General features: G+C 48.2%; 1 protein-coding gene across 1 annotated transcript in view; it reads right to left on the bottom strand.

The window, feature by feature from the left end:
• The window catches only part of LOC137625786 (uncharacterized), a 71837-nt gene that overhangs the window by 24542 nt on the left and 19512 nt on the right, over nucleotides 1-27783 (bottom strand). The window contains exons 2-3 of the mRNA XM_068356674.1: nucleotides 26949-27073; nucleotides 2564-2773 (exon numbers count right to left, since the gene is read on the bottom strand). Coding sequence (XP_068212775.1) covers nucleotides 2564-2773; nucleotides 26949-27073 — 335 coding nt within the window. The remainder of the gene's footprint in view (nucleotides 1-2563; nucleotides 2774-26948; nucleotides 27074-27783) is intronic.

The following is a 27783-nucleotide window of genomic DNA, read 5'->3' as shown; positions in this document are numbered from 1 at the left end:
AAATCACAACCAAATGAGCAGAGTCAAAGACAGTCCCCTTGGAAGAAGAGATTGGAAAACCAAATAACAGAGATGACAGCTGACTTGAGTTAACTTGAAGAACTGGCAGAAAACATGCTGAAAACGGAAAGGTACGGAAGGAACTGAAGGGTATACTGATGCTCTGTACCCTGTAACCTTGGTTGGGCATTAAAATACAGCAAGTGTAAATGTGTTTTTTAATTATCCGACTCACGAAGGTAGACAGAAACTATAAGAAAGAATGCATATTAGAAAGAGGAATATCACACATAACCACAAACAAACTTTAAAAGGTTAGCAACTTCAAAGAAATAATGACACAGTTCTAATACACGACAAGAGGATAATTTAGATCTGGACAACATCACTGAATGAACCACCGCAAAAGAAGCATGGGATATTTTAATCAATATCCACACAAATATAGATACATTCCAAAAAGTTGATTTGCTGATATAACTGTGTAAAGGCAGAAAATAGTGAAGAAATATCTGAGGGAATATAAAGAGCATGTAATCAGATTGGCCAGGGATGTAAATGCACCTTTAGGAGAAGTTGCTTAATTAGGCGACTCAATGCCAGCTGTGTTTGTGCTAAGAAGTCTTAAACATATTCCCAAATACCAAATCTTATTAGTCTCAGTTCTCAAAAATTGAGGATCTAAATATAAAAATGTAAAGTTGGCACTGCTTTTTGAGATGGATATTCAAGCCCAAATCATGCCAATGGGCATGACAAGGTCCAAAAACAGGGTATAATTTTGTGTTAAGAAAAGCCAAAATATATGATTGAAGGATTTGTATAAAATTTTATAACCAATAGTGTTTTGCTTACCTTCAAGAGTGTCCCATCAGCTAGGATACTCCCAAACGCATGAAACAAAGAGGAGAAGGCATCTAAGGATCTGTGGGCACCATCCTTCAGGTAGTGAGCAGTGAAGGCAGTCTATCTTTTCCATACACCCACTTCAAGTACCAGAAAGTTCTTGTGGAGCAATAGGGTTGCAGCAACTCCACAGATATCATGTGGTTTGGGAGGATTCCCAGTAGACTTCTCCCAAACATTTATAAGCTCTCATGACTAATTCACATAGCCAGAAAGATATCATGTACTTGGTTACTTTTTTCTTCTTTCTTCCAGTACTCACAAATGAATTGTGAATACCTAGACAGCAAGGTGTAGTCCTCAAGTAAAAGCAGATTGTCCTCACAGGACATAGAAGCAAATTGTCTGAGTCATCAGTTACCTCCTTGAATAATGAAATGGATGAGTCAAACCAATCGTGATTAATAGATGAATTTTGGCTCTTAACTATAAATTCAGGTATGAATGAGAGTGACAGATCTCTCCACCTCTTTAAGTTTGACAGGATACGATAGACCATGAAGCTCGCTCACTTGCTGCGATGGGACCAGGGCAAGGAGGAACACTGGCTTTAAATTTAGGTCTGTCTTACAGAGGTTCATAAGGGGCCATCTTTAGGGACCTTAGAACCTTAATTACACTCCAAATTGGGGGTCTGATTTTCCAATGTGGATAAGATTGCTCAAAACTTCTAATCAAACCCAAGAGCTCCCACGAAGAGGAGAGGTCGATTCCCTTCAATCTAAACGCCTGGCTCATGGCTGAGTGATATCCTTTCATCGCCGTGACTGAAAGAAGTTTCTCCTCCCGTAGGAAAAATAAAAAGTCCACAACAACGGGAGAGTTTTGGGGGTGTCTGGGAACTCCGATAATAAAGGATCGGACAAGAGAAATTCAGGACTGGAAAAAGAAGACTTCAGATTCTTGCCCTCCTACAAGGCTGAAACTGTCAAAGAGAAAGGATCTCGGACATAAGGAATGAGGGTCAACGTTGACTCGATTCATGAAGGTAACACAAGGGAACCCTTCAAGGCCTTGGGCAGGTTCCCATTAACAGTTGTATAGCACTTAAATACTAAATATAAGGAGAAGGGTTAACAAAGCACTGAGGAAGGTCAGTAACGAACGACCTTTTGTTCTTAACGTTGATAATGTCCTTGCCAGGTGATTGCCAGATGGGAATCAAGTCCCGCTCAAACTCATTAGTTCCTTTGGTCGCTGCAACCTCACCATCCTTGTGAGCTAAGGATGCGGGATTTGGGAGAGCCTGTAGGTCTATCTGCTGAGTCATCATCAGCCATTGCCTGACCCTCCCTGGTCCCAGCTTAGATAGAAAGGAGGCTTGGGCGCTGATCATATGCATATATGGTCAGTCTCTAGAGCATTGTCCTGCTTGATAGGGCAATGTCACTGTCCCTTGCCTCTGAAGAGAAAATAAAAATATAAAATTAAGAAACCAAGAGCAGAGTAGTCACACAGCCACTAACATGACCTCACCGATGTACATGGTGAGCTCATGAGGCAGTTATAACAGGCTGCCCCACCCACGATCATTCTTCAACCTGGTCGTAACAAAGCACTGCTAAAGCTACCTCAATAAATGACAAAGGTTTGTATCAGCATTGAAACAAATGACATTTCTTATAACAAAAACCTTACATAAAAAATAGGATCTCACCTGAAAGTCTCCCTCTGATGAAATTAGAGGAGATTTTACAGAGGCATTAAAAACCTTAACAATTTCTTCTCTAAAAGAAAATATTTTTTCTTTCGATTCTTCGGCTTGCTTCAAATTATCCTGGACTTCATTCACGGCTATTTCCAATTTCTCATTCCTACTGATAAAGAATTTTTGAAGGCCTTGTTGAAGGACCCCTAGCCTGCTCTCCTGTTGTAAGAAGGCATAAGATTAAATTTTGTTTAAGCATCCTTTCATAAAACCTGATTAAATGTTACTTCTTAGCTAATTAATTTTCAAAATGGAAACAAAAATGTAATATGAAATTTAACCACATTCAGCTAAATAAATAATAAATTATAAAAGAAATACTTTATGTATTATTCCAAGCTATAGAAACCTTTGAAATAGGGATTGCCTTCAGCACAGCTGGAATGGAATGGCTGTTGAAAACTTTAATAACAGGTAATGACAGGTAGTGAATGTAGGCAAATACTGTAATTCCACCCAGGAAAAATGACAAAATTGAAAGTAATTTGTATTTTACTTAACCATACAAAGGCGAGTACATGCTAAGGAAGCATCGAGAATAGGCACATTCTGACCAACTACCATAGTAGGGAGAACAGGGGTAAGAGGGTACGTCACCAAAGAGGCACGTACTGATGAGTACGACTGTTGAACCACAATACTGTATGGCGAGGAGAACGTTGGAGAGCAACCATAGAGGTGCGCATAGTCAAGGTGGCGTGCATCTATGACTGCACTCTAGGTGCCGAAGCATAGGGCAATGGGGAGAGCGTGTGCGCTACTGAGGTAGCGCGTACTTGTGGGTGTTCTAGTGCTGCCAAAGCATAGCATACTGGGGAGTAAGTGCGTGCTACCGAAGTACCCCATATTGAAAATTTCCTGTGAGTTTTGGGGAGAGCAACAGAGATCACACGTAGAACTTCATCAGGCAGAGGAGCTTGCCCCCCACCCCACACACCTCATCAAAGCTCAAGTGGTTCGGTGCACAAAACTGAGAAAGACTCACTCTGTTTGCCCACTCACAAAGCAGCATGGGAGAAAGTACTCTCACTTGCCAGAGCTCTGACAGGAGGGTGGAGAGTAGCCTTGCATGCTCCTACAGGAAGATACACATGCTCTACTGGTTGCCAGCAAGGCAGCACTGAACTACCTACTCGCTGACACATAGTAAGAACAGCAGGTTCTTCCTCGTGAAAGGGAGAAGGCAAGACACAGGCCCCAAAAGACCTGGCATAACAACGCATATGAACACAACGGAGAGGGGCAGGCACTGTACCCAACCTCTGTATCCCATTGTTGTCTTGTTACGAAGAGCTGGAATGTGGCATGGACGAATTCAACACCCGTTTCCTGAAACCCCTGGTGGGGAGCAACCACTCAAGCGAGGAGGGCCTCGCTCGTGAACAAGGTGGGCGCTCCCCACCAGGTGGCAAAGCTCTGTGCTTTATACTCAGCGGGCCCTCAGTGTCCTGAGCAAGTAATGTCTAGAGGTACACAAAGAGTAATCCGTGAGCTTTGAAGACTGACTGAAGTCAGCTTCTGGGTTCACCTGAAGGAGATCCCCCAACTGGTAACCATGAAGGGTACTAGTTTGCAACTGCTCTTGTTCATCTGCAGAAGCAGAACAAACGAAGCAGAAACAGAGGATGCTACAGCAAGGGGCACGAGAAGCTCTTTCAGTGGATTACCTCTAAAAATCTCCAGGAGGAAGACCTTAATCAACCCATGAGGATGCAGGTGTACACTCCCACTGGCTGTGTCGCCAGCTGCAAAACCTCCAAAAGCCATTTCTTTGAGGGGGGAACCTGGGATCCCAAAGGAAGGAAAAAGGTGCATCAGTGGAGAGACTTCCCTATGGGCAAGGGTGGTACGGCTTCACTACTATTATTATTACTATCATAATTATTAATATTATTATCATTATTATTATTATTATTATTATTATTATTATTATTATTATTATTATTATTATTATTATTATCATTAAATGCTAAGCTACAACCCTAGTTGGAAAAGCAGGATGCTGTAAGCCAGGGGCTCCAAGAGAGAAAATACCCCAGTGAGGAAAGGAAACAAGCAAAAATAAAATATTTTAGGAACAGTAACATTTAAATAAATATTTCCGATATAAACCATAAAAAATTTAACAAAACAAGAGGAAGAGAAATAAGACAGAATAGTGTGCCCGAGTGTACCCTCAAGCAAGAGAACTCTAACCCAAGACAGTGAAAGACCATGGTACAGAAGCTATGGCACTACCCAAGACTAGAGAACAATGGTTTGATTTTGGAGTGTCCTTCTCCTAGAAGAGCTACTCACTATGGCTAAAGAGTCTCTTCTACTCTTACCAAGAGTAAAGTAGCCACTGAACAATTACATTTCAGTGGTTAACTCCTTTGGTAAAGAAGAATTATTTGGTAATCTCAGTGTTGTCATGTGTACGAGGACAGAGGAGAATCTGTAAAGAATAGGCTAGACTATTCGGTGTATATGTAGGCAAAGAGAAAATGAACCGTAACCAGAGAGAAGGATCCAATTTAATGCTGTCTGACCAGGCAAAGAACTCCATAACTCTCTAGCGGTAGTATCTCAACGGAGTCGAGTGTAGGGCTCCAGGAAGAGATCATGTTTCTGGTGATTCTCCTCCTGACTCTGCCCATACTGATAAATAGTTTGTTGGTCAGTGGGCGAGCTCTTGCGGTTTTCTTGGGATACTTCCTCGGCACCCTCAAAGGGCAGAGTAACAGCTGATCTGTTTCATCAGTTACAGAAATTGACTCGCAATCAGGAAGACCCCGAACCTACGATCTGATACAGCCGGATTTTGAGTCTTGGCAATAAACTCAGGGAGGCACTTGAGTGCCACTTGCCCCCATCCCCTCAAATAGGCAATATTGTAGAACAGACCATGGAGCTTATTGACTTTCTTTGCCGAACCATTTCCTATGTCCTAGGTGTTTCATTGGGGACGATCGCTGGAATTTCGAGATTATGGCATCATGTTGTCTCAAAACCAAGTTGACCCACTGGTTTGCATCACCAGGCAAGTGACAGCCACCGAAAAAGAAGCAAGCTTGTCCAGAGACATATTCTGAGTTAAAGACAAAAGTGCTGCGTCTAAGGGAAGAAGTGACGGATCATCATCGACAATCTCGTAATACATCCTCCGTCATACATACTGCGGAGAAAGCAAATGAGATTGGTTCACAGACCTGAGGGACTGTGAGACTCCTGCCACTTGGGCGTAAGTCCTCATCTTGCCACCCTTGACCTCTCGACCAAGGTATGGCTACCCTAGTCTTGGTGGGTCTGGGGGTGTCATAGTAAAGGGGCAGGACAGTGTACTTTCCCTCAGATGGAACCTGATCCAGTTCTCCCAAGGAGTTGATCCTTTGGATGATTGAAATCTTTCTGCTCCAAGGAAGAAATCCTCTTTATTGGATTGTTCCGAGCCATGGTCAAATGGACCTTCCGCCCAAGCTCACATCTATAGGAGCCTGCAGTGGGTCAAGGTCATCAACTGATCTATGAGCGAGACCTAAGACCTCGGAGAGGGGCCACTATGTGCAAGGCTTACGGAGAAGGACCTGAAATCCTGAAGACCCTTCCTCGAATCTGGCTGCTCAGATGCCGAGTGCCAGTTCTTAGGAATGGTCTTCACTTTCTTCAGCTCCTGCGGGCAGATCCTAAAGTCTGCAAGGAGAGTAGGATTCTCCTTCCTCGCCAGTCCCTTGGATTTCACATCCTATGAGGGCATGGGAGGAGGAGCTGGAACCTCCGCCATCAAGCCGATGATTCCTATCAATCCAGTGAGTCACTCTGCTCAGATTGTCTGCAAGCACGTCCCTCTTGCCTGGAATGAAGCAAGCTAACAGGGACACTGAGTTACCTTCTGTCCGAGTATCTCTACTGCTTGACGACACTACAGAGGTATTGTCGCTTATCAACACCACGGAGTGACCAGCCAGGAACTGCTTGAACTGTTGGAGGGCTAGAAAGGCTACCCTCATCTCTAGGTAGGAGATTTATATGCTGATGCCTTTCTGATTCAGAACAAAGCCAAAGGTGGTATGATGCAGCATGTGGGTCTGTGACCCTTCTTTTGATGTATCTGAATAGAGCATCAATTTGGGGGGGGGGACAAGAAGGTCGACCCCTTTGCAGAGGTTCTCGTCTGCAATCCACCACCTGAGGTCTGTCTATTTCTCTGATCCTATCTGGATCAAGGTGTCCGGGAAATTACTTGCCCGATTCCATTTGGACCTGAGCTGCCACTGGAAAGATTGTATCCTGAGATGGTCATTGGGAACCGGACGGATCAGGGATGATAGGTGACCTAAGAGACATAACCAGCTCTGGGCTGGGAGTTCTTCATGCCTGAGAAAGGGTTCTGCTACCTTCCTTAGCCTCTCTACTCTTTCCTCTGATGGGAATGCTTTGTACTGAACGGTGTTTACAATCATGCCTAAGTATACCAGTCTTTGAGAGGGGAGCAGAGATGACTTCTCGAGGTTTACCATGATCCCCAAATATTGGTAAAGCACTAGAAGTCTGTCTCAATTCTGAAGAAGGGTAGCCACCAAGTCTGCTAGAATCAACCAATCGTCCAAATATCTAAGGAGAAGGATGCCAATTCTATGAGCCCAAGATGACACTACGGCTAACACTCATAAAGACCTGAGGTGCTGTGGAAAGACCAAAGTACAGCACATTGAACTGATATTGTTTGTTGTTGAACATGATCCTTAGATACTTTGAAGACAATGGACTGGGATCTAGAAGCATGAGTCCTTGAGATCCAGTGTGCACATGAAGTCCTGTGGTCTTATTGCTTGTCTGACGGTGTTCACTGTCTCCGTCTTGAATAAAGTTGCTTGACAAACTTGTTCAAGGCCGAAAGATCGATGACTGAGTCTCCAGCCTCCAGATGCCTTTCTCACAAGATAAGAGTCAACTGAAGAAGCCTGGGGTCCTGTCAAGGACTTTTTGGAAAGCACCCTTCTCCCAACATGGTCTGGACTTCAGCCCGAAGGGCCAGCTCCTTCACGGATCCCTTCGTGTAAAAGCTTGAAGGGACTGGATCCCGAGTCAGTGAAGGAAGTGAATGAAAGAACGGGACTTGATACCCTGAACAAATCCCTGCGACCATACAGGGTTCGGCCCCGACCTGCAGATCCTCTGCCAGAGGTTTTGCGGGCATCCCCCACAGGAGGGCAGGAAGGAGGATTACACGTCATAGCAGGGGCAGAATTGGCCGGCACCCATATTCCCTCTAATTCCACAGAAAGAATTTGACCTTTAATGGTCCTTGTTGTGAAAGGGTTTCTTAAACACCTGCGACGTCAATGTGGTAGATGTAGCCCTACTTGTCGGCAGTTTTGATGGAGGTTCCTTCTTCTGAGGCGGAGCTTGGTAGGGCCTCGATGTAAGGGCCCTTTGGAGGAGGGAGTCTTGGTTCGACTTCTTCCATCTTTTTGCCACCCGCTTGACATCTTCCGGCTCAAATAGAGAACTCCCCTCAAAAGTGGAGTTTCTTAGCCTGAACAACTCTGACTGTGGGACCTGCCGATGGAACCTTTCTATTATAGAGTCCCGACGCTTGAGGATGGTGTTCACCCATAGGTTCACCACCTGGTGAGAGAGGAACCCAATTGTCCTTGTACTGGACAGCAGAAAGGTCTCCATCGACCTTCTGGTGGACATACGCGACCAGTCCTCAGTCCTAATTAGGTAAACCACAGGTCCACCCATGAAGTAGCCTGCATGACATACTTCGTGATGTTCTCTTGGTTGATGATCTCCAAAGCTGGGATGGAGACGGAGAGTCCAGACAGTCTCTCAAAGGGGACTCCTCTGGTTAGTGCCTCTATGGAGTGATCTAGAGGCAGGGCTGGAAGAGCCTCATTGATAACCTCGAAATACCTCCTCTGCTGCAAAAAAGGCGGCAAGAAGTTTCAAGGAGGAGACTGCTTGGAGAGAGCTAGAGGAGCCGATAGCCTAGGAGACTGTCTTCTTCCAGGCACTCTTCAACTCCTTTGACAAAGGCAAAGTTGCACTGGCCCTTGGGAGTCTCTGAGTATCATAGATATGGTCCAGGACCATGTCTTTGCCAACTTAAGGGGCTGTCAATGGATCTGACAGGCTGATGATGGCTCTTATGCAGGCCAGAACCTGCCAGAAGGCATATTCTGACTCCTTCTGCTCCGCTTCCATTAATTTTGGGCTAGCGGCTCTAGGCAGGTAGTTGTCCTCAAGGTCAAAATTATTTTCCAACTCAGAACTCTCACCCATAGGAGCTCGGGGTGGGAAGAAGTCGTCGGGATAGGCCATTGAAGAGGCGTCTCTTGCCGACGTCCCAGGAGGAGAAGCTCCTCTTAAACTCTCTGGCTGAGGTACGAAAGCTCTTGCTGAGAACTTCGGGATGGTCTTTGAGTCCTTCGGCAAAGGGGAAGGTATTCCTCCAAAAGAGAGACGGCTTGAAGGCTGATGCTTTCCTAAGGGGATGTAAGTCCTTTCTGGAAGGAGGAATGATGTCTGGTTTGATGTAGGTTGGAGCTCTGGAGGGACCACCTCCATGGATAAGGGTCTGTCATAGAGACCTCCCTATCCTCCTATCCTCTGTCATAGAGACCTCCCTATTCTCCTATCCTCTCAATGGGGAGATGGCATTATCCTCTTCCTTTTTTCAGTGGTCGTACCGGTGCCACACGTACCCGTGGAGGATTCTCAGACCTACCTGGATTCTCCGCTCCCTGTTTCCTCTTAAGGGGGGAGAAAGGAATCTCCTGCAGAGAGGTTCTGGATAGTACTGACCCTTCGGAGCTCCTTCTGGGGTTGAACGGAGAAGAGGACCCGAGGGACATTAGCTGTTTCCAGGGGGATCCTGGGTGTGCTGGCCATCGACTGCATGCTAGGAAGAACCCCTGTAACAACTTGTCGCATTGCCTTAACCAGTGCATCAAGTCAGGCAGGCTCCCTACCGCTTCAAGTCCTGGCAAGAGGATCCTTTGAAAGGCTAAATGCCTTAGGTCTGGGTACCTGAAAGGAAGGGTTAACTTTCCTACCTAGTACAGCCGGTACCGGTCTGACCACTGGGGACTTTTCCTGGCGTTGTTCCTTCGAAGCAGCAGGCTGTTGGGCCTTTGATGATTCCCTCTTGAAGGGGAAAGGAATCAGTCGTCTGCCCTGCAGGGGTTCCCTCAGTGTCGGGATCTGGCTAACATAATTGGATGTGGACTCCTCTTGGGGGACTGGAGAGCGATGACGATACATATGGCAATGGGACCACACAATCAATCTGTAAAGAGAAAAAGAATTATTAAAAAAAATCATTTTAAAGTCAAATGAAAAGTCAAGACAATGGAGGGAGAGAGCGGCAACATCCACACCCTACCTGAGCAAAAAGAAAAGTGGGTGCTGAGCCCAAGTGTGTGAGTGAGCGGGGTACTCACCCCTCCCGTTAACTACCGGTTTTGGTAGTTATCCCTCGCTATAAGTCTTATGGCTCATCTTCAAGCTATGCCAAAAGTAATATCCCTATAAATAGTGAGGGTTTTGTATAGAGTGATGGAACAAATACAAATTGTATTAAAAATATTGTAAGACAAATTTGAAAGTAATTTGTTGTTTTCCCAACGACACAAACTTTGAGCTCTTTATAGGGAATAGACTTTTGGTCGAAGCTGGAAGACTAGCCATAAGACTTTTAGCCAAATATAACTGCCCAACGCTAATTAGCGAGGTGGGTTAGGGGATAGCGCTGGCTACCTCGTTCACATGCACACACACCTGTGCTATATCACTACTTTTCATTGCAGACGGAACTTGCAGGGGCATAAGTGAAGGCAGGAGAAATATGTATAAAGAGCTAAAGGTTTGTATCACAGGAAAAATACAAATTACTTTCAAATTTGTCATTTGTTCCGACACTAAATACAAACCATTTCGCTGTTTATAGGAACAGACTCACCCTTAGGTGGGTGGAAGTCTTAACCAACTAGCTAGTTTTCTACCCTTGAGAATTCTTATGAGAGCAATGCCAAGGACCCCTGGGCGTACGAGGCAAGCCAGACTCGAATGTACAAGTGGGTGAAAGATTACGATATTCAGACAGCGCCGCATAGTTACATGGGGAAATTGCAGTCTCGAATCAAGAGTGAGTTCTCGGGTGAGAACAAAGGGAGACGGTGCTTTCAAGGGAGATACCTCCGGAAACGAAGTCATTCAGCTTGAACTCCGCCATAAAATGCTCACCATTAAGTACAACAGTGGTAGACAAAGGAAATTTATGCAAATCAGTGTAATCTGTCACTAATGACACTGGGACTGGATCACGCACTTTAAGTGCAGGGGCCGTAGCCATGGGATCAGTCTCTGGAAATGATTCGTGATCACTAGGCCCTACATTGGAATAGTACATTAGCAAAGGTGTCATTAATATACAAAGTAATAATTTCTCAGTCATCATCCTCAGTTACCGGAGTCATTGATGTCTTCGGAAAAGGAGGAATGGGGTGAGGAATATCGTGCGTTGCAGAACCAAGCTTGCTCTTCCTGCTGTCAAAGGAAGGAGATGCAGATAGGGAACAATCCCTTTTACCTCATTTCTTACGAGAACGATAATCCCCAGGAGGATGGCCACTCCCTACAATATTCACATGGAGATTCAATGGAATACCGCTTACCACGGCAGTTCAGGTAAGAGGGATGCGGATCAATCTCGACCAGACTCATGAAGGTGTGGGGAAGTCCGCATAACACTAGCATCACTAAACAGTGCACAACAATAATCCAATGGGGAATAAATTGTGATCATAGAGCAGCATGTGGAAGTCAGCCTCTTAAATTGACCATGATAGAGTGAAGCTTGCCTTGCAGCAGCATGTTTAAAGGTTTAAAGGTTTAAAGGTCGCTCATGAATGGCAGAGGCAAGGGACAGTGACATTGCCCTAGAGACTGATCATATATCATATGATCAGCGCCCAAGCCTCCTCTCCACCCAAGCTAGGACCAGGGAGAGCCAGGCAGTGGCTGCTGATGACTCAGCAGATAGACCTATAGGCTCTCCCAAACCCCCCCAACCTTAGCTCACAAGGATGGTAAGGTTGCAGACACTAATGGCACTAACGAGTCTGAGCGGGACTCGAACCCCCCACTGGCAAACACCAGGCAGAGACGTTACCAATCAGGCCACAGCAACCTGTAACGTGGAATTGCCAAGTAACCTATTATATAGTTCCAGTTAGGAACCTTTCTTTCTTCCTTTCTTATTGTAGTAAATCGACAAAGGAGTAAACGTAAATAATTAACTCAAAAGTTTGTATCTGCGAAAGAACAAACAGCAAAGGTAAAATCAATATACCATCATGGTCAAATGTTTAGGTAGCAGAAAAAAAGTTAAACACAAATTATGAACAATGACAACTAGAGGTAATTGTTCAAACTTATATACAGTTCTTAAAAATGATATTTTCATAATAAAATAAATTTTTGAATATACTTACCCGCTGGTTATATAAGAATGGCTAAAGTCCCTAGACACCCAGCAGAAAATTCAAAATCTCGCGTCTATCGCAGATATGCCAGGTGTGCATTAGCGCCCTCGCGGTAGTCAGGTAGAACTATACCAAACCCTTCAGATCTTCCATGCCCCATGGTCTCTAGAGGGGAGGAGGGTGGGTTTTTAACTTACATAACCAGCGGGTAAGTATGTTCAAAAAATTATTTTATTATGAAAATATCATTTTTAAATATAAAACTTACCCGCTGGTTATATAAGAATGGCTGATTGACACCCTTGGTGGTGGGTCAGAGACAGCAACATAATTGGAAATTCACTTAAGCGTTACATAAACAACTTAAGAGGTTCTCACCTGATAAGGAAGCTGACTGCAATGATTCTCTGCCTCATTTTGTCTGCTATCCTTAGGCGATCCAGCAGTTCACCCAGGGGGCTGATGATCTCTAGGAGCTGTCAAACGGTGCTATAACCTATAATATGACAGGACCTCAACTAATACCCTTGTTCCGAGCGCACTCTAGGAACAAATTGACCACCTGACCAAACAATAGATTGTGGAAGACTGACGACCAATCTTCACATACAACCATAACTTTACAAGTTCCAAGAGATAGAAAAGGGTATTAGGAAAAAGGGATCATAGTGGTATATCATTCACCTACTATCGCATTCGCCGCCACGAATGAACCCAACGTATAACAGTCCTCATAGAGAGTCTGAACATGTTTTAAACAATGGGATGCGAATACAGACTTCTCCAAAAAGTTGTATCCATCAAACTTTGCAGAGAACGGTTTTGTTTAAAAGCCACTGAAGTCACTACCACTCTGACTTCATGTGTCTTCACCTTGAGAAGCCTCTGGTCTGCCTCATCACACTGGGCGTGAGCCTCTCTAATCAAGAGCCTTATGAAAAAGGATAAGGCGTTCTTTGACATGGACAGTGAAGGTTTTCTTACAGCACACCACAGAGCCTCTGAGTTGCCTCTCAAATTCTTTGTTCTGTTCAAATAGAACCTTAATGCTCTTACAGGGCAGAGCACTTTCTCCAACTCTTCTCCCACCACATCATAGAGGTTAGGGATCTCAAAAGACTTCGGCCATGGACAGGAAGGATTTTCATTCTTGGCCAAAAAACCCAGTTGTAAGGAGCATATGGCTTTCCCATCTCGGAAACCAATGTTCCTGCTTAAGGCGTGCATTTCACTAACCCTTTTAGCAGTGGCTAAACTAACCAGAAACAGAATTTTCAAGGTTAGATCCTTAAAAGAGGTCGAGTGTAAAGGTTCAAATCTGTCACTCATGAGATATCTAAGAACCACGTCCAGGTTCCAGGCAGTCGATTCTGGTTGTCTTTTCTTTGAGGTATCAAAAGACTTAAACAGATCCTGCAAGTCCTTATTGTTGGAAAGGTCCAAGTTTCTGTGTCTAAAGACCGTCGCCAACATACTTCTGTAACCTTTGATTGTAGAGGACGAGAAGTTATGCTTATTTCTGAGGTCTAGGAAGAAATCAGCCATCTGAGTTATAGAGGTACTGGATGAAGAAACCGAATTAGCTCTACACCATTCTCTGAACAACTCCCACTTGGACTGATACACCATGATGGTAGATGACCTCCTTGCTCTCACAATAGCCTTGGCTGCCTCCTTCGAAAAACCTCTAGATCTAGCATCTAGCGAGTTTTTCGATAGTCTGAAGGCAGTGAGACGTAGAGCTCGGAGGTTTAGGTGGTTTCTTGCCGAGTGAGGTTGTCTGAGAAGATCTGGTCTTAAGGGGAGGCTTCTCGGGACATCTACCATCCATTCCAGTACCTCTGGAAACCAGCTTCTTGATGGCCAGAACGGAGCTATTAGAGTCATCCTGGTTCCTTCGTGCGACACGAACTCCTGCATCACCTTGTATAGAATCTTGAACGGTGGGAATGCATACACCTCCATGTGTGACCAATTCGTTAGGAAAGCGTCTATGTGCATGGCCTCGGGATCCGGTACCGGTGAACAGTAGCACTCCAGTCTCTTTGTCTTTGCGGTTGCAAAAAGATCTACGAGGGGACGACCCCCATAACTGCCACAGACGCTTACAGACCTCCGGGTGTAACATCCATTCCGTGGAGAGAACCTGATCTCTCCTGCTGAGTCTGTCCGCACTCACATTCTTGACCCCTGAATAAAACGAGTCAATAATGCCACTTTCTTTTCTTCTGCCCAAACGAGCAGGGGTCTCGCTATACAGTATCGTAGAGACCAAGAGTGGGTCCCACCTTGCTTCGTTATATAGGTTAGAGCTGTGGTGCTGTCCGCATTGATTTGGACCACTTTGCCCAGGATCTGCTCCTCGAAGCCTTTGAGGGCCAGATGTACTGCCAAAAGCTCCTTTTGGTTTATATGGAGAGTCTTTTGCTCTACCGTCCACAGACCTGAGATCTCTCTCTTCCCTAATGTCGCTCCCCACCCCGAGTTTGAGGCGTCGGAAAACAACACGAGGTCTGGGGTCTTCTGATTCAACGACAGGCCTTCCTGCAGTCTGTGCTCGTTGTTCCACCACTAAAGGTCTGTTTTTATGGAAGTCGTGATGGGAATGCTTTCCCTATCGAAACTGTCCCCTTTCTTCCAATGCCAATTGAGGTGAAACTGAAGGGGGCGTAAATGTAACCTCCCCAGAGACACAAACTTCTCCAATGATGAGAGAGTCCCCAGAAGGTTCATCCATTCCCTCACTGAACTGACGTCCTTTTTATAAAAGCCCGAAGTTTTAGGAGAGCTGTTTGGATCCTTACATGCGATGTAAAAGCCTGAAAACTCTGACTCTGAATCTCCATCCCCAAATAAAGAATCTTCTGGGATGGAGTCCGCTGTGATTTCTTCGAACTCACCAGGAGTCCCAGTTCCTTGGTCAATTCCAATGTCATTTGCAGGTCCTTCAAACAGCAATCGGCTGAGGTGGCTCTTATAAGCCAATCGTCCAGGTACAGGGAGGCCCTGATTCTCCTTGAATGCAGCATGCTTGCTACATTCAGCATGATTTTTGTGAACAATAGAGGAGCTGTGCTGAGACTGAAACATAAGGCTCTGAATTGGAAGTCCTTGTTTCCATACATAAACCTCAGATAACGACTGCAGCTGGGGTGTATTGGAATATGGAAGTAGGCGTCTTGGAGATCTAATGAGACCATCCAATCGCCCTTCCTTACCGCTGCCAGAACCGTCTTCTGTGTTTCCATGGTAAACTTCGTGTTCTGGAAGTAGCCATTGAGAACACTTACGTCCAGAACTGGTCTCCATTCTCCTGAACTCTTGGGTACCAAGAATAGCCGGTTGTAAAACCCTGGCGATGTTAAATCCTGTACCCTCTCTATCGCTCACTTCTCCAGTAACAGAGACATCTGAAGCCGCATGGTCTGCCTCTTTGGCCCCTCCCTGTATCTGGGCGAAAGATCCACTGGATCTGTGACTAGTGGAGGATTTGATAAAAATGAAATCTTGTATCCCTCCTTAAACGCTAGGACGGACCAAGGGTCCGCCCCATTCTTCTCCCAGGCCTTCCAGAAGTAATTCAGCCTGGCTCCTACTGCTGTCTGAAGGATAGGGCAGTCAGACTCTAACTCGGCCGGTCTTAGTTCCTCTCTTCTTAGGTTTCCTCCCGTCGGACCTAAAGGAACCCCTTCCAGTAGGCTTACCACGAAAGGGCTGAGAGGGTCGTACCCCAGAAGTACCTTCTTTTGGTTTACGGGACGAAAACGAAGAAGGCAGAACTATCCTGGCCGTATAAGCTACTAGATCATGAGTAGCCTTTTGGGTTAAAGCAGTGGCCGCTTCCCCTACCAAGTCTTGTGGGAATAGAGTAGAGGGCAGCAGAGAGAAAAGCAACTCCGATCTCTGGTAAGGGGAAACTCCTGCTGAGAGAAAGGAACACATAGTGGCCCTCTTCTTAATCACTCCAGCTGTGAAAAGAGCAGCCAACTCGTTAGAGTCATCCCTAACTCCCTTGTCCATACAGGACCTTTCATTTCAGAAACCTTTTTCCCCAGGGCTCCCAAAGACCAATCTAAATAGTTAAAAACTTCAAAGGCCCTGAACATGCCTTTCAGTAGGTGATCAAACTCTGTCATAGACCACCACACTTTCGTTTTCCTCAAGGCCAATCGACAAGAGGCGTCCACAAGGCTCGAGAAATCTCCCTGGGCAGAGGCAGGAACTCCCAAGCCCAGAACTTCCCCTGTCTCACACCAAATGCTGGATTTGGAAGCCAATCTTGCGGGTGGAAGGGCAAAGCCCGTTTTGCCAAGAGTTCTCTTTGACTCCATCCAAGTTCCCATCAGTTTCAAAGCTCTTTTAGAAGAGCGTGAGAGCACCATCTTCGTAAACAGAGGCACTTTAGTAGCCTTCCCCAAGGTAAATTCCGATGAGGGAGAACGTGGAGCCACAGGAGTAAAGAGGTCTGGAAATAGTCCCGTGAAAATCAACATTAATTTTTTGAGATCCACTGAATGTTGAGGATGTTTCTCTTCCTCCCCTTCAGAAATAGCTTCCAACAGTTCGTCCAGGTCAGATACCTCCTCTGGTTCTTCTTCTGACAACACAATACAGCAGCCGCAGCAGTCTGAACCGAAGAGTCAGTGCCGAAATGGGAACGTTTGCGATGCTCAACATCTCCTTTTATTGGGCGATCACTAGTCTTTCGTTTATAATCGCATTCAGTTTGGGAAACAGCATCCAACTGAAGTGGGGCAGTCGAGGTTGACTGATGTGTGACGCCACGAATGGACTGACGCTCGGCGTCAAGGGTCAACTGACGTGAGCCGTCGCGATGACGCGAAGCGTCAGGTTGATGCTGACGTTGACGCTCTATGCCGTCATGAGCCAACTGATGTGAGCCGTCGCGAGGACGCCTAACGTCCGCTTGCTGTTGACGCTGACGCTCCGTCGCATCATGAGTAGACTGCTGAGAGCCGTCACGGTGACGCGTTGCGTCCACTTGCCACCGCTGCCGTTCCGCATCGCGTTCGTTACCTAGATGAACGTCAACGCTTTTGGAAGAAAAACATTCAAGAGGTTGATTTTTGTTTAGCAACAGCTCCCTGATGTGACCCATCCAACTCATCCTGCCGTTGAACACTGCGATTGGGAGATCGCCTGTGCGATAACGCGTCAGCACCAGAGACAACAGGCCGCCTGTGCGACAACGGGTCCGAAGACTGACGCCCAACCGCACTGCTAACCGCAGGTTGATAAGACCGCATCAACGAGAGCTGCTGCTTCATACCCAAAAGCATCGACCATTTAGGATCGCTGCTATGTGATACATTAGAATCCTTTTCTAATGGGAAATCGCCTTCTACCTCACTTTCAAATCGCTTCTCATTTTTGGGCGACGAAAGCCAGTCTGAAGGAAGCGGCGGTGCATGAACCGTCACATCAGAAACAGGCATCAGCTTTGAATCAGACTGTATCACATCGACATCTACAACAGGACCTCTGTCAGAGCGTTTCGCAGGCGTGCAACCATCAGGAGAATGGAACTGATCAGGCGTATCCCAGGTACTACAGCCCGGTCGAAGCGGAGACGATTCGTGTTGCTGAACGACCGCGTGAGACTTGCTTTTAAGCGGTCTAGAAGCGTGACACCAGGTCTTGCTAAACGAACCTTCATCCGAGAAAGGCGATAACGCACCAACCTCATCTTTCCTATGATGAGGGTGAGCGACCTGTGTTACGACAGCAGGAACGCTCGAGGGGACGTCTGCACGATTGATGAAGCCTCTCGTTTCCTTTTGCCATCCAACATTACTTCTCCCATGGGTTCGGGAGCTTGAAAGAGGTCACAGGCTGGGTGAATGACAGGATCGTGCAGACGCACCCTCCACAACACCAAACACATTTGAAACACTTTTCACATTTGCTTGGTCGCCCGTGCGACAACTTTTAAGCACATTGATCTCGGACAAGATCTGATATTTGTCCGCAGCTAAAGATTCGACTCTTTCACCGAGAGCCTGAATCGCTGTTAACATATCCTTCATAGAAGGTTCCTTCGGTTGTTGATCTACCACTAAGGGGGAAGGAATAGGATCAATGACATTAGGTAAGGACAAATCAACAAAACGAGATGAACTGCGCCTAACCCTGTCCCTCTCTAATCTTTTAATGTAACGTTCATAAGTTACCCACTCACTATTGGTTAACGAAATGCATTCATCACACCAATCCCCAAAAGAGCAAGACTTTCCCCTACATTTAAAACAAATACTATGAGGGTCCACAGAAGCCTTAGGAAGCCGAGTGCGACAACCTTTAACACACTTCCGAATTACAGGGGAGGGGTCGGCCATATTGAATTGGTAAGAGAGAGACCAAAAACATAAAGGTTAAATTATATAAAATAACCCCAAAACATGACAAATTCGGAGATAATTTGTATTTTTCCTAACCATACAAACCTTAGCTATTTACATAGGGTATTACTTTCGGCGTAGCTGAAGGACGAGCCATTAGATTTTTAACGAGGGTAAACTACCCCCGCGCTAGTTAGCAGGGGGTAGGGGAGTGGTAGCTAGCAACCCCTCCCCCCCTCACACACTGGTGAACTGCTTCACTTCACTTAGAGGTAGGACTTGCCTCAGGGGACAGGGCTGGCGGGCAAATATGTGCAAATAGCTAAGGTTTGTATGGTTAGGAAAAATACAAATTATCTCCGAGTTCGTCATTTGTTCCGTAACCGAAATACAAACCACGCTATTTACATAGGGTGACTTTAACTTACCCCTTAGGTAGGGTGGAAAGTCCCAGCCTTACTGGCTTTGGCTTTGCCTGGGGACTCAGAATCCGAGTGAGCAGCACTCGAGAAAGAGTCCCTGCACCTTGCAAGTTCCTTGCTACGCAAGGAACGTGCGGCCTACATAAGCTTGTGTGTGGAGGGATGAAGTGTGACTCGTCCTTGGGAGTTGACCTGAAGTCCTTTAGATGGAATTCTAGGCTAGGACGTTCCCAATACCACCTCGTCAGGGTATGGGGGACGCAACAGTATTGTTACAATACTAGGAACACAAGGAAACATGGTTTACCTGCAGAGGTTTGAGGTCAGCTATGCAGAGAACCCAGGATGCTGCTTTCCCAAAGAGAGGGGAGGATGAAGAAAGAAGTAAAGGCCAGACATATTCTTTCATTCAGGCAGACTAAAACCGGGTAACAATGCCCTCAACCTTCTGCTACTTGTCCATTAAAGAGCCTGAGGTTAGACCAGCTGTTGTGCAGCCACCACAGGGCTGATAGAAAATGTATCGAGGCTCCTGTGGGTCACGTCTTGCAGGCAGTGGGCTGTGAAAGTCGTTTGACGCTTCCAGACTCCAGCTTGTAGCACCTGCATCACTGAGAAGTTTCTCTTGAATGCCAGGGATGTTGCGATGCCTCTGACATCGTGCGCTCTGGGGCGACGTGACGGAGGAGGGTCTGGATTCAAGGCGTGATGGATGACCCTTCGAATCCAAGCCGATATGGTACTCATGGAGACCCTCCTCTTCGTCCTTTCCGTGCTCACAAACAGGGCTTGCACGCGAGGACGGACTGCAGCTGTTCTCTTCAGATAGCGCCTCAGACACCTTACTGGGCATAGTAGCAGATGGTCTGGGTCATTTGTTATAGAACGAAGACTCGAAATCTGGAAGGAGTCGAACCGAGGGTCCGACACTTTAGGGTTCTGAGTCTTAGGTACAAACTCAGGGACGAACCTGAACGTTACCTCCCCCCATCCCCTTGAATGGGCGATGTCGTATGAGAGACCATGAAGTTCACTGACTCGTTTGGCTGAAGCCAGAGCGAGCAGGAAAACCGTCTTCCAAGCAAGGTGTTGATCAGAAGCCTGGCGTAATGGTTCGAATGGAGGTCTCTTGAGAGCCCTGAGGACTCGAACCACATTCCAAGGAGGAGGTCTCACTTCCAACTGAGAGCAGGTAAGTTCGTAGCTTCGTATGAGTAGAGAAAGTTCCAGCGAGGAAATGTCCACTCCTTTCAGCCTGAAGGCTAGGCTTAAGGCTGAGCGACAGCCTTTCACTGCTGAGACTGAAAGGCGCATTTCCTCCCGCAAATACACGAGGAACTCCGCTATTGCTGGAATAGTGGCACCGAGAGGAGAGACACCCCTCCCACGACACCAACCACAGAAGACTCTCCACTTCGCCTGGTAGACCCCTGCGGATGATTTTCGCAGGTGTCGAGACATACTTTCCACAACTTGTTGCGAAAAGCCTCTCTCCGTGAGGAGACACTGGATAGTCTCCAGGCGTGAAGCGGAAGCGATGCTACGGCCTTGTGGTAGATGATGCAATGTGGTTGCTTGAGTAGCTCGTGTCGTTGGGGAAGTTCTCTCGGGAATTCCGTCAGGAGCTGCAGAAGGTCCGGGAACCACTCTGCGTGATGCCATAGCGGAGCTATTAAGGTCATTGACAGGTTGACCGATAATCTGGTCTTGTTGAGCACCCTTCTCATCAGACAGAACGGTGGGAAAGCGTAGACATCGATGTTGTCCCACCGTTGTTGGAAGGCATCTTGCCAGAGTGCCTTGGGGTCCGGGACTGGGGAGCAGTACAGCGGCAGCTTGAAATTCAAGGCTGTCGCGAACAGGTCCACTGTCGGGGAACACCACAAAGTCAGGACTTTGTTGGCTACTTGAGGATCCAAAGACCACTCGGTACTCACTATCTGCGAAGCTCTGCTCAGACTGTCGGCGAGCACATTTCTTTTGCCCGGAATGAAGCGAGCTGATAGTGGAATCGAGTGGACTTCGGTCCATCTCAGTATCTCTATTGAAAGATGGGATAGCTGTTGAGGAAAAGTACCTCCCTGCTTGTTGATATAAGCCACTACCATGGTGTTGTCGCTCATCACCACCACTGAGTGGCCCGCCAGGGTCTGTTGGAACTGTTGAAGGGCCAGATAAACAGCCTTCATTTCTAGCAGATTGATGTGGAGGTACTTTTCTGATTCTGACCATAGGCCTGAGGTCCTGTGGTTCAGAACATGGGCCCCCCCACCCTTCTTTTGACGCGTCCGAAAACAGCATCAAATCCGGGGGAGGACGAGAAGATCCACTCCCTTTCGAAGGTTTCCGTCGGTCAGCCACCATTGCAGATCCGTCCGTTCCGCAGGTCCCATAGGAACCAGTAACTCCGGGGAATCGTTGCCTTGATTCCACCGGGACTTGAGCCGCCATTGCAGAGATCTCATCCTGAGGCGGCCGTTCGGAACTAGACAGGCCAAGAAGGCTAGGTGACCTAGGAGACGTAACCATGATTGGGCTGGAAGCTCCTCTCGTCTGAGGAAAGGTTCTGCGACCCTTCTCAGCCTTGCTATCCTGTCTGATGGAAAGGCTTTGTGGAGATTGGTGTCTAATATCATGCCTAGATATACCAGTCGTTGAGTTGGAAGCAGAGAAGACTTCTCGAGATTTACCATGATCCCTAGATCTTGGCAAAGTCCCAGAAGCTTGTCTCGGTGTTGAAGAAGGGTCGACTCCGAGTCTGCCAGGATCAGCCAGTCGTCCAGATAGCAAAAGAGACGGATACCGATCCTGTGTGCCCACGAAGATATCAGGGTGAACACTCTGGTGAACACCTGGGGTGCTGCGGAGAGACCGAAACACAGCACCTTGAACTGGTAGATCTTGTTGTCTAGGCTGAATTTTAAGTACTTCCTGGAAGACGGATGGATTGGGATCTGGAAGTACGCGTCCTTCAGATCCAGTGTGCACATGAAGTCTTGCGGTTTCACTGCTAGTCTGACCGTGTCTGCTGTCTCCATGCTGAACGGAGTTTGCTTGACAAACTTGTTCCGAGATGAGAGGTCGATGACGGGTCTCCAGCCTCCAGACGCCTTCTTTACAAGAAAGAGTTGACTGAAGAAGCCTGGGCAGCCGTCGACGACCTCCTGGAGAGCATCCTTCTTGAGCATGATCTCGACTTCTGCCTGAAGGGCTAGCCTCTTTGCCGATCCCATGGCATAGGAGCTCAACGCCACTGGATTCGTTGTCAGGGGAGGAAGAGATGCTTTGAACGGGACGCGATATCCTTGGCTGATCACAGAGATCGTCCAGGAATCGGCCCCGAGTTGCTGCCACCTGGTCGCGCAACTTTTTAGGCATCCCCCCACTGGTGGACATGCAGGGGGACTGCCAATCCTACCGTTTACGGCCTCGGCCGCTCCCCCTAGGATTTCTGCCTCCCCTGGAGGACTTCCTGCCCTTCTTGTCTCTGACAAGAAAGGGCTGCTGCTTAGACACCTTTGCCTTTGCTGCCGGAGCCTGCTTCGATGTCCTATGTTGACGAGGCTGGTGATGTTGCTGTTGAGGAGCTGGAGGCTTGTAGGGCCGAGATGTAAGGGCCCTTTGGAGAAGCGAATCGTGATTCGACTTCCTCCACCTCTCAGCTGTCCGTTCCACATCCTTGGGCTCGAACAAACTCTCTCCAAGGATGGAGGAGTGTCTGAGCTTGCCGACATCCACGGCTGGGACTTTCGAGTGGAATCTCTCGGACATGGCATCGCGACGTTTAAGTATCGAGTTAGCCCACATGTTTGAAACTTGGTGGGCCAGGAACTCGATAGAGCGCGTGCCCGAGAGGAGGAAATTCTCCATGGCCTTCCTGGTGCTCTCCCTGGACAAGTCCTCGGATCGCAACAGGATGCCCAGAGACCCCAGCCAGATATCCAGCCACAAAGTGGCCTGCATGGCACACTTTGCGACCTTCTCCTGGTTCAGGATCTCCGTATCCGAGAATGTCACCTGCCGGGCGGAGAGTTTCTCGAGAGAAATTCCCCTAGAGAGCTCTTCCACAGAGTGGTGGAGGGGAAGAGCTAAACAAGACTCCCCCATGATCTTGAAGTACCTCTTCTGATCTACACGAGGAGGTGGGAGGAGTTTGTTCCCGGCAGAGGAACGGCTGGAGGAGGCGAGCTCGGAGAGCTGGCCCTCAACCTTGTCCCTGGCACTCTTCACTCCCTGGGACCAGGGCAGAACCGCGCTGGCCTTTGGGAGTTTCTGGGTACCATAGACCTGGTCCAGGACCGTATCCTTGTCTTCGCGGGGAGCGGTCTCGGGGTCCTTGAATCTATTGAGTTGCCTCATTAAATTCAGGACCTGCCGGAAGGCGTGCTCTGACTCGTGCTGCTCTCCTCCTTGTGGACTGGCAGCAAGGTCTCCTGTCCCCAGTAGCTCTACTTGGGGGGACACGTGGACGTTCTCCTGGGGTATAGCTGGTTCTGGTCGAACTCGTGATGAAGGCTTAGGGACCGTCTTCGAGTCCTTGGGCTCCCTCCTAGGAGGAACACAGGACTCAAGCATAGATGTCTGGGGGCTCCTTTCCACGTGAGATGTCTCTCTCCCTCGAGGTGGGGTTTCTCCCATTGGTGCCATGGGAGAATGCCTCACCTCACTGGAGTCTCCTGACGACGGAAAAGCTTCGTCCATAGGGGAGGGAGAAGATGACTGCGAGAGGGAAGGGGCCTTCCCGACAGACTTCCTGGGAGCCAGCTTAACCCTAGGAGAAGTTACCATGAAGTCCACTCCTCTCCTTCTCTTCAGCGGGGGCGAGGCTGCCGTTGCTTTCAGTCCCAGATCAGCGAGCGCCAGCTTCATAGCCTGCACGACCGCTTTGATCAGGGAGCCGAACCAAGGCTGACGGCTGACAGACGCAGTGTCAGCGACCCCTGCTGGAGGGAAGGGGATCTGCTGATCCTTAGGAGTGGATACTACGGGGTCTGCCTGAAAAGAAGAATGTTGTCTTGACCTCTCCGAAGATTCTTCCTGTTGTTCCTGGATGAGCGCAGCTCTATGCTTACGGGGTGGAGATAGCGATGATGAACTCGACACATGCGCACCTGAAGACTCGCGAGGTTCGACGCGTTGCGAAACCCGACGGGATTCGAGGTCGAGCTCGCGCGATGGTAAAAACGCTGGTTCGCACATGGGCGAACGTTGGTGAGCCTGCGCGTGGTCACGCGGAGATGAAGGTGCGGTAGCGCGTGGGCGTGGGTGCGCGGGCGAGATGGCGCGTGGGCGAGGTGAAGTATGGGCGCATGGGCGAGTGGGCACGCAGGCGCGCTGGTGAGTGGGCGCGTTGGCAAGTGGGCACGTGGGCACGTAAGCGTGCTGGCGAGTGGGTGCAAGGGCGCGCTGGTGAAGGTAGGTGAGGGTGAGCACGATTGCAAGGGCGAGCGCAGGCGGTCAGGAGACCGATGGCGCGTAGGCGATCGATGGTGCGTAGGCGATTGATGGTGCGCAGGCGAGCGGTTGCGCGTTGGCGATCGATGGCGCGTTGGCGAGCGATGGCGCGTTGGCGAGCGATGGCGCGTTGGTGAGCGATGTCGCGTAGCGCGAACAGGCGACCGACTATGCGCAGCCGATTTAACGCGTGGGCGCGTCGGGGACCTATGGCGATATGGAGCGTGGGCGCGTTGGTGAACGCTTGCGCGCAGGTGATGAATCGCGCGGGCGCGTAGGAGATCGCTGTCTCGCAGGAGATTGTTGGCGCGCAGTTGCGCGGTCGGTAAAAACTTGGCATGCAGTGTCAGATGAAGAGGTTGCGCGCAAAGGCGAACGTCCGTGGGCGGGTTCAGGAGACATCTCGTGGGCGAGCGGGCGTGCAGGGGCACGAACTGCTCTCGAAGGGCGCACAGGTAAATGTGCGCGATGGTGCGCAGGCGATGGCTGGCGCGTAGAAGAACGTCGGCGAGGAGGCGAAGGAATTTCCTTGCCTGCGCCCAGATCCGGGGATCGTGGGCGTGCGGGCGAATGTTGGCGCGCATCAGGAACAGGGTGCGCAGATATGCGCTGGCGAGCAGGTGATCGTGGCCGTTCAGGAGATCGAGGGCGGCCATTGCGCGCAGTAGGAACAGAAGTGCGCTGGCGAGTTGGAGAGCGCTGGCGCACAGGTGGTCTCTGGATGAAAGGAGCGCGCTGGCGAGCAGGAGATCTACGGCGAGACTCAGGTGAAACAGCAGGGTCCACAGCAGGCGAGCGCTTGCGCGCTACTGCGCGTGAACGCGCAGGAGATCGTAGGCGCACAGGTAAGACCTGGCACTTAAGGGACTTACCCACGTTGTGGAATAAGCCCTTTTGCCCCGAAGGGACCGGTGCCCGTTGGATAACGGGGTGCGTAGGCGCCCACAGGGCATCTGCATCCAGGAACGGGGATGGAAGACTGGAAGGTCTGGCAGGCGTAGGAGATCGCAAACGATCTGCGGAGAGGTCAAGGGATGCGGCTGCAACGGTCTGCTCTCAACGAGGAGGAACCTCTGCAGGGGACGACAACGGCGAGGAACCGAAGAGGCGCCTCCTAACTCCCTTGTAAGGAGAAGGAAGGCCTCTACGGCTAAGTGGAGGACGAGCCTTACGGCGAAGACGACCTCGAGGCACAGCAACACCATCATCGGTCCTCCGAAGAGGAGTCTCTGTCAGTGCACTTCCCGGAGGGGGAGAAACACTCGCAGGAGAGACCGTTGGACTCAGCGCCTCCCTCAAAGGATGTTCGGAGGGGGGAACTGAGCCTTCAGCAACATCCGCAACAATAACAGCAGAGGTTTGACCTGACCTGTCGAAAGCCTCGGCCACAACAAAGTCGACAACAGACAGAGGATCTACCTCCGCTATTACCGGCAACTATTTGACAGCTGCACCCAACTGGATCAGATCAAACAGGGCTTCCCTGGAGGGCGAGCCCTTAAGCCCCAAGGGAGCCCTTAAGCCCCAAGGAAGCCCAAAGCTGCAAAAGATCATTATTATTCACAGAGTTAACAAATTGAAAATCAATATCCTCCCCCGGAGGAGGAGGGGGAGCTGCCTCACTATGGGAAGCAACACCCTCTCCCGAACCCCGAGGTTGGGAAACAAAAGAATGGCCTACGCTACCACTCGACGGCCTCTCACGAGAGACCGATCGAGTGGGAGCTTCGGAGGAGGTTCGGGCAGCGGAAAAAGAGTCCTTAGAGCCTTCCTTCTTCAAGGCAGCCCTTGAAGGAGAAAGGTCACGCTTAGACTTCTTCTTACGCCGCCAGAAAAACCTCTCCCACTGGGAGGTGGACCACTCCCTGCATTCACAACAATTATTATCCCTTTCACACCATTGACCTCGACAATACGAACATAAGGTGTGGGGGTCCGTCTCGACCGCCGACATGAATGTTCCACAGGGGCGGTCGGGGAGTCCAGGGCACTTCCGCATTATAGGAAGGAAGGATGAGGCCAACTCCAAACACACAAACTAGAAGAAAAAGCAAAAACAAAATTAAGGCTGTCAATGCGAGGGCGGGGACAGAGACGTCTGTTCATTGCCCGAGCCAAAAGTGAAGTGAAGCAGTTCACCAGTGTGTGAGGGGGGGAGGGGTAGCTAGCTACCACTCCCCTAACCCCCGCTAACTAGCGCGGGGGTAGTTAACCCTCGTTAAAAATCTAATGGCTCGTCATTCAGCTAAGCCGAAAGTAATACCCTATGTAAATAGCGTGGTTTGTATTTCGGTTATGGAACAAAAAAAGATTTCAAGAATAAATGAAAAGGAAATCAATTATGCGAAAGCCCAAACTCAAAAAACGGAGTACAGTACATCACCAAATAACCGTCCAACACAGAGTAAGTTTCGAGAGAATTTCCAATAGTTCCAGCCAGCAATGGCGGCAGAGAAGATCTGAAGGGTTTGGTATAGTTCGACCTGACTATCGAGAGGGCACTAGTGTACACCTGGCATATGTGCGATAGTCGTGAGATTTTGAATTTTCTGCCAGGCGTCTAGGGACTTTAGCCATTCTTATATAACCAGCGGGTAAGTTTTATATTTAAAAATACCATACTTACAACAGATTGCACAAGTGACTGACGAACCTCAGCTAACAGTGACTTCATTTTATCATGAATACTGTAGAGAGCTTTCAGAGAGGCTTGAACATCTTCATAGATTTGTTGTGCCTGCTTCAATTCCGCTGAAAATTAATTTCAATCTTATTAAAAAACAGTAATGTGTCTCCTTATTTAAATTGGTAACAAACTATGAGAGCAACTACAAGATGTTGATAAATCCGAATTTAAAACTATAACCATTATTGTACATATGACAAATTTGAAAATAATTTGTATTTTTCCCAACAATACAAACATTGAGCTCTTTACATAGGAGATATAATTTGGCAGCAGCTGAAACTAGCCAAAAGACTTTTAGTTTTAGTGAGGTGTAACTGCCCCGCACTAGTTAGCGGGGGAGAGGGGGTAGACCTCCCAGCTCACACCCTCTGTGTTAACATGACGTCACTTTGAAATTGCAGGCATTTCTTGGGGGATAAGTGACATCTTTCCAGTATGAGTAAAGAGCTCAAGGTTTGTTTAGTTAGGAAGAATACAAATTACTTCCAAATTAGCCATATTTTGTTCTGGCACTATATACAAACACTTTCACTAAATGGGGTGTGACTCTGTGCTTCGCACGAACTTAACAGACACCCCTTAAACCTAGTAAGCTCTCAAAAATGTGTGAGAGAACCAACGGGATTGACAAACTGAAGTTGTGAGTGAACTAAACACTGTTACTTGACCAGGTAACGAATATTCACAATTGTACTCCACAAATATCACAGACGTTGTCCGACTTCCCCTCGCTGGGAGGATGTAAACGTAACAAATACATATCCTATTTTAG

Source organism: Palaemon carinicauda, chromosome 32 (assembly GCF_036898095.1).
Source record: "Palaemon carinicauda isolate YSFRI2023 chromosome 32, ASM3689809v2, whole genome shotgun sequence".
In the NCBI taxonomy this organism is placed as follows: Eukaryota; Metazoa; Arthropoda; class Malacostraca; order Decapoda; family Palaemonidae; genus Palaemon; species Palaemon carinicauda.
The sequence above is the reverse complement of the archived record's forward strand: the minus strand, read 5'-3'. Positions and strand labels throughout refer to the sequence as shown.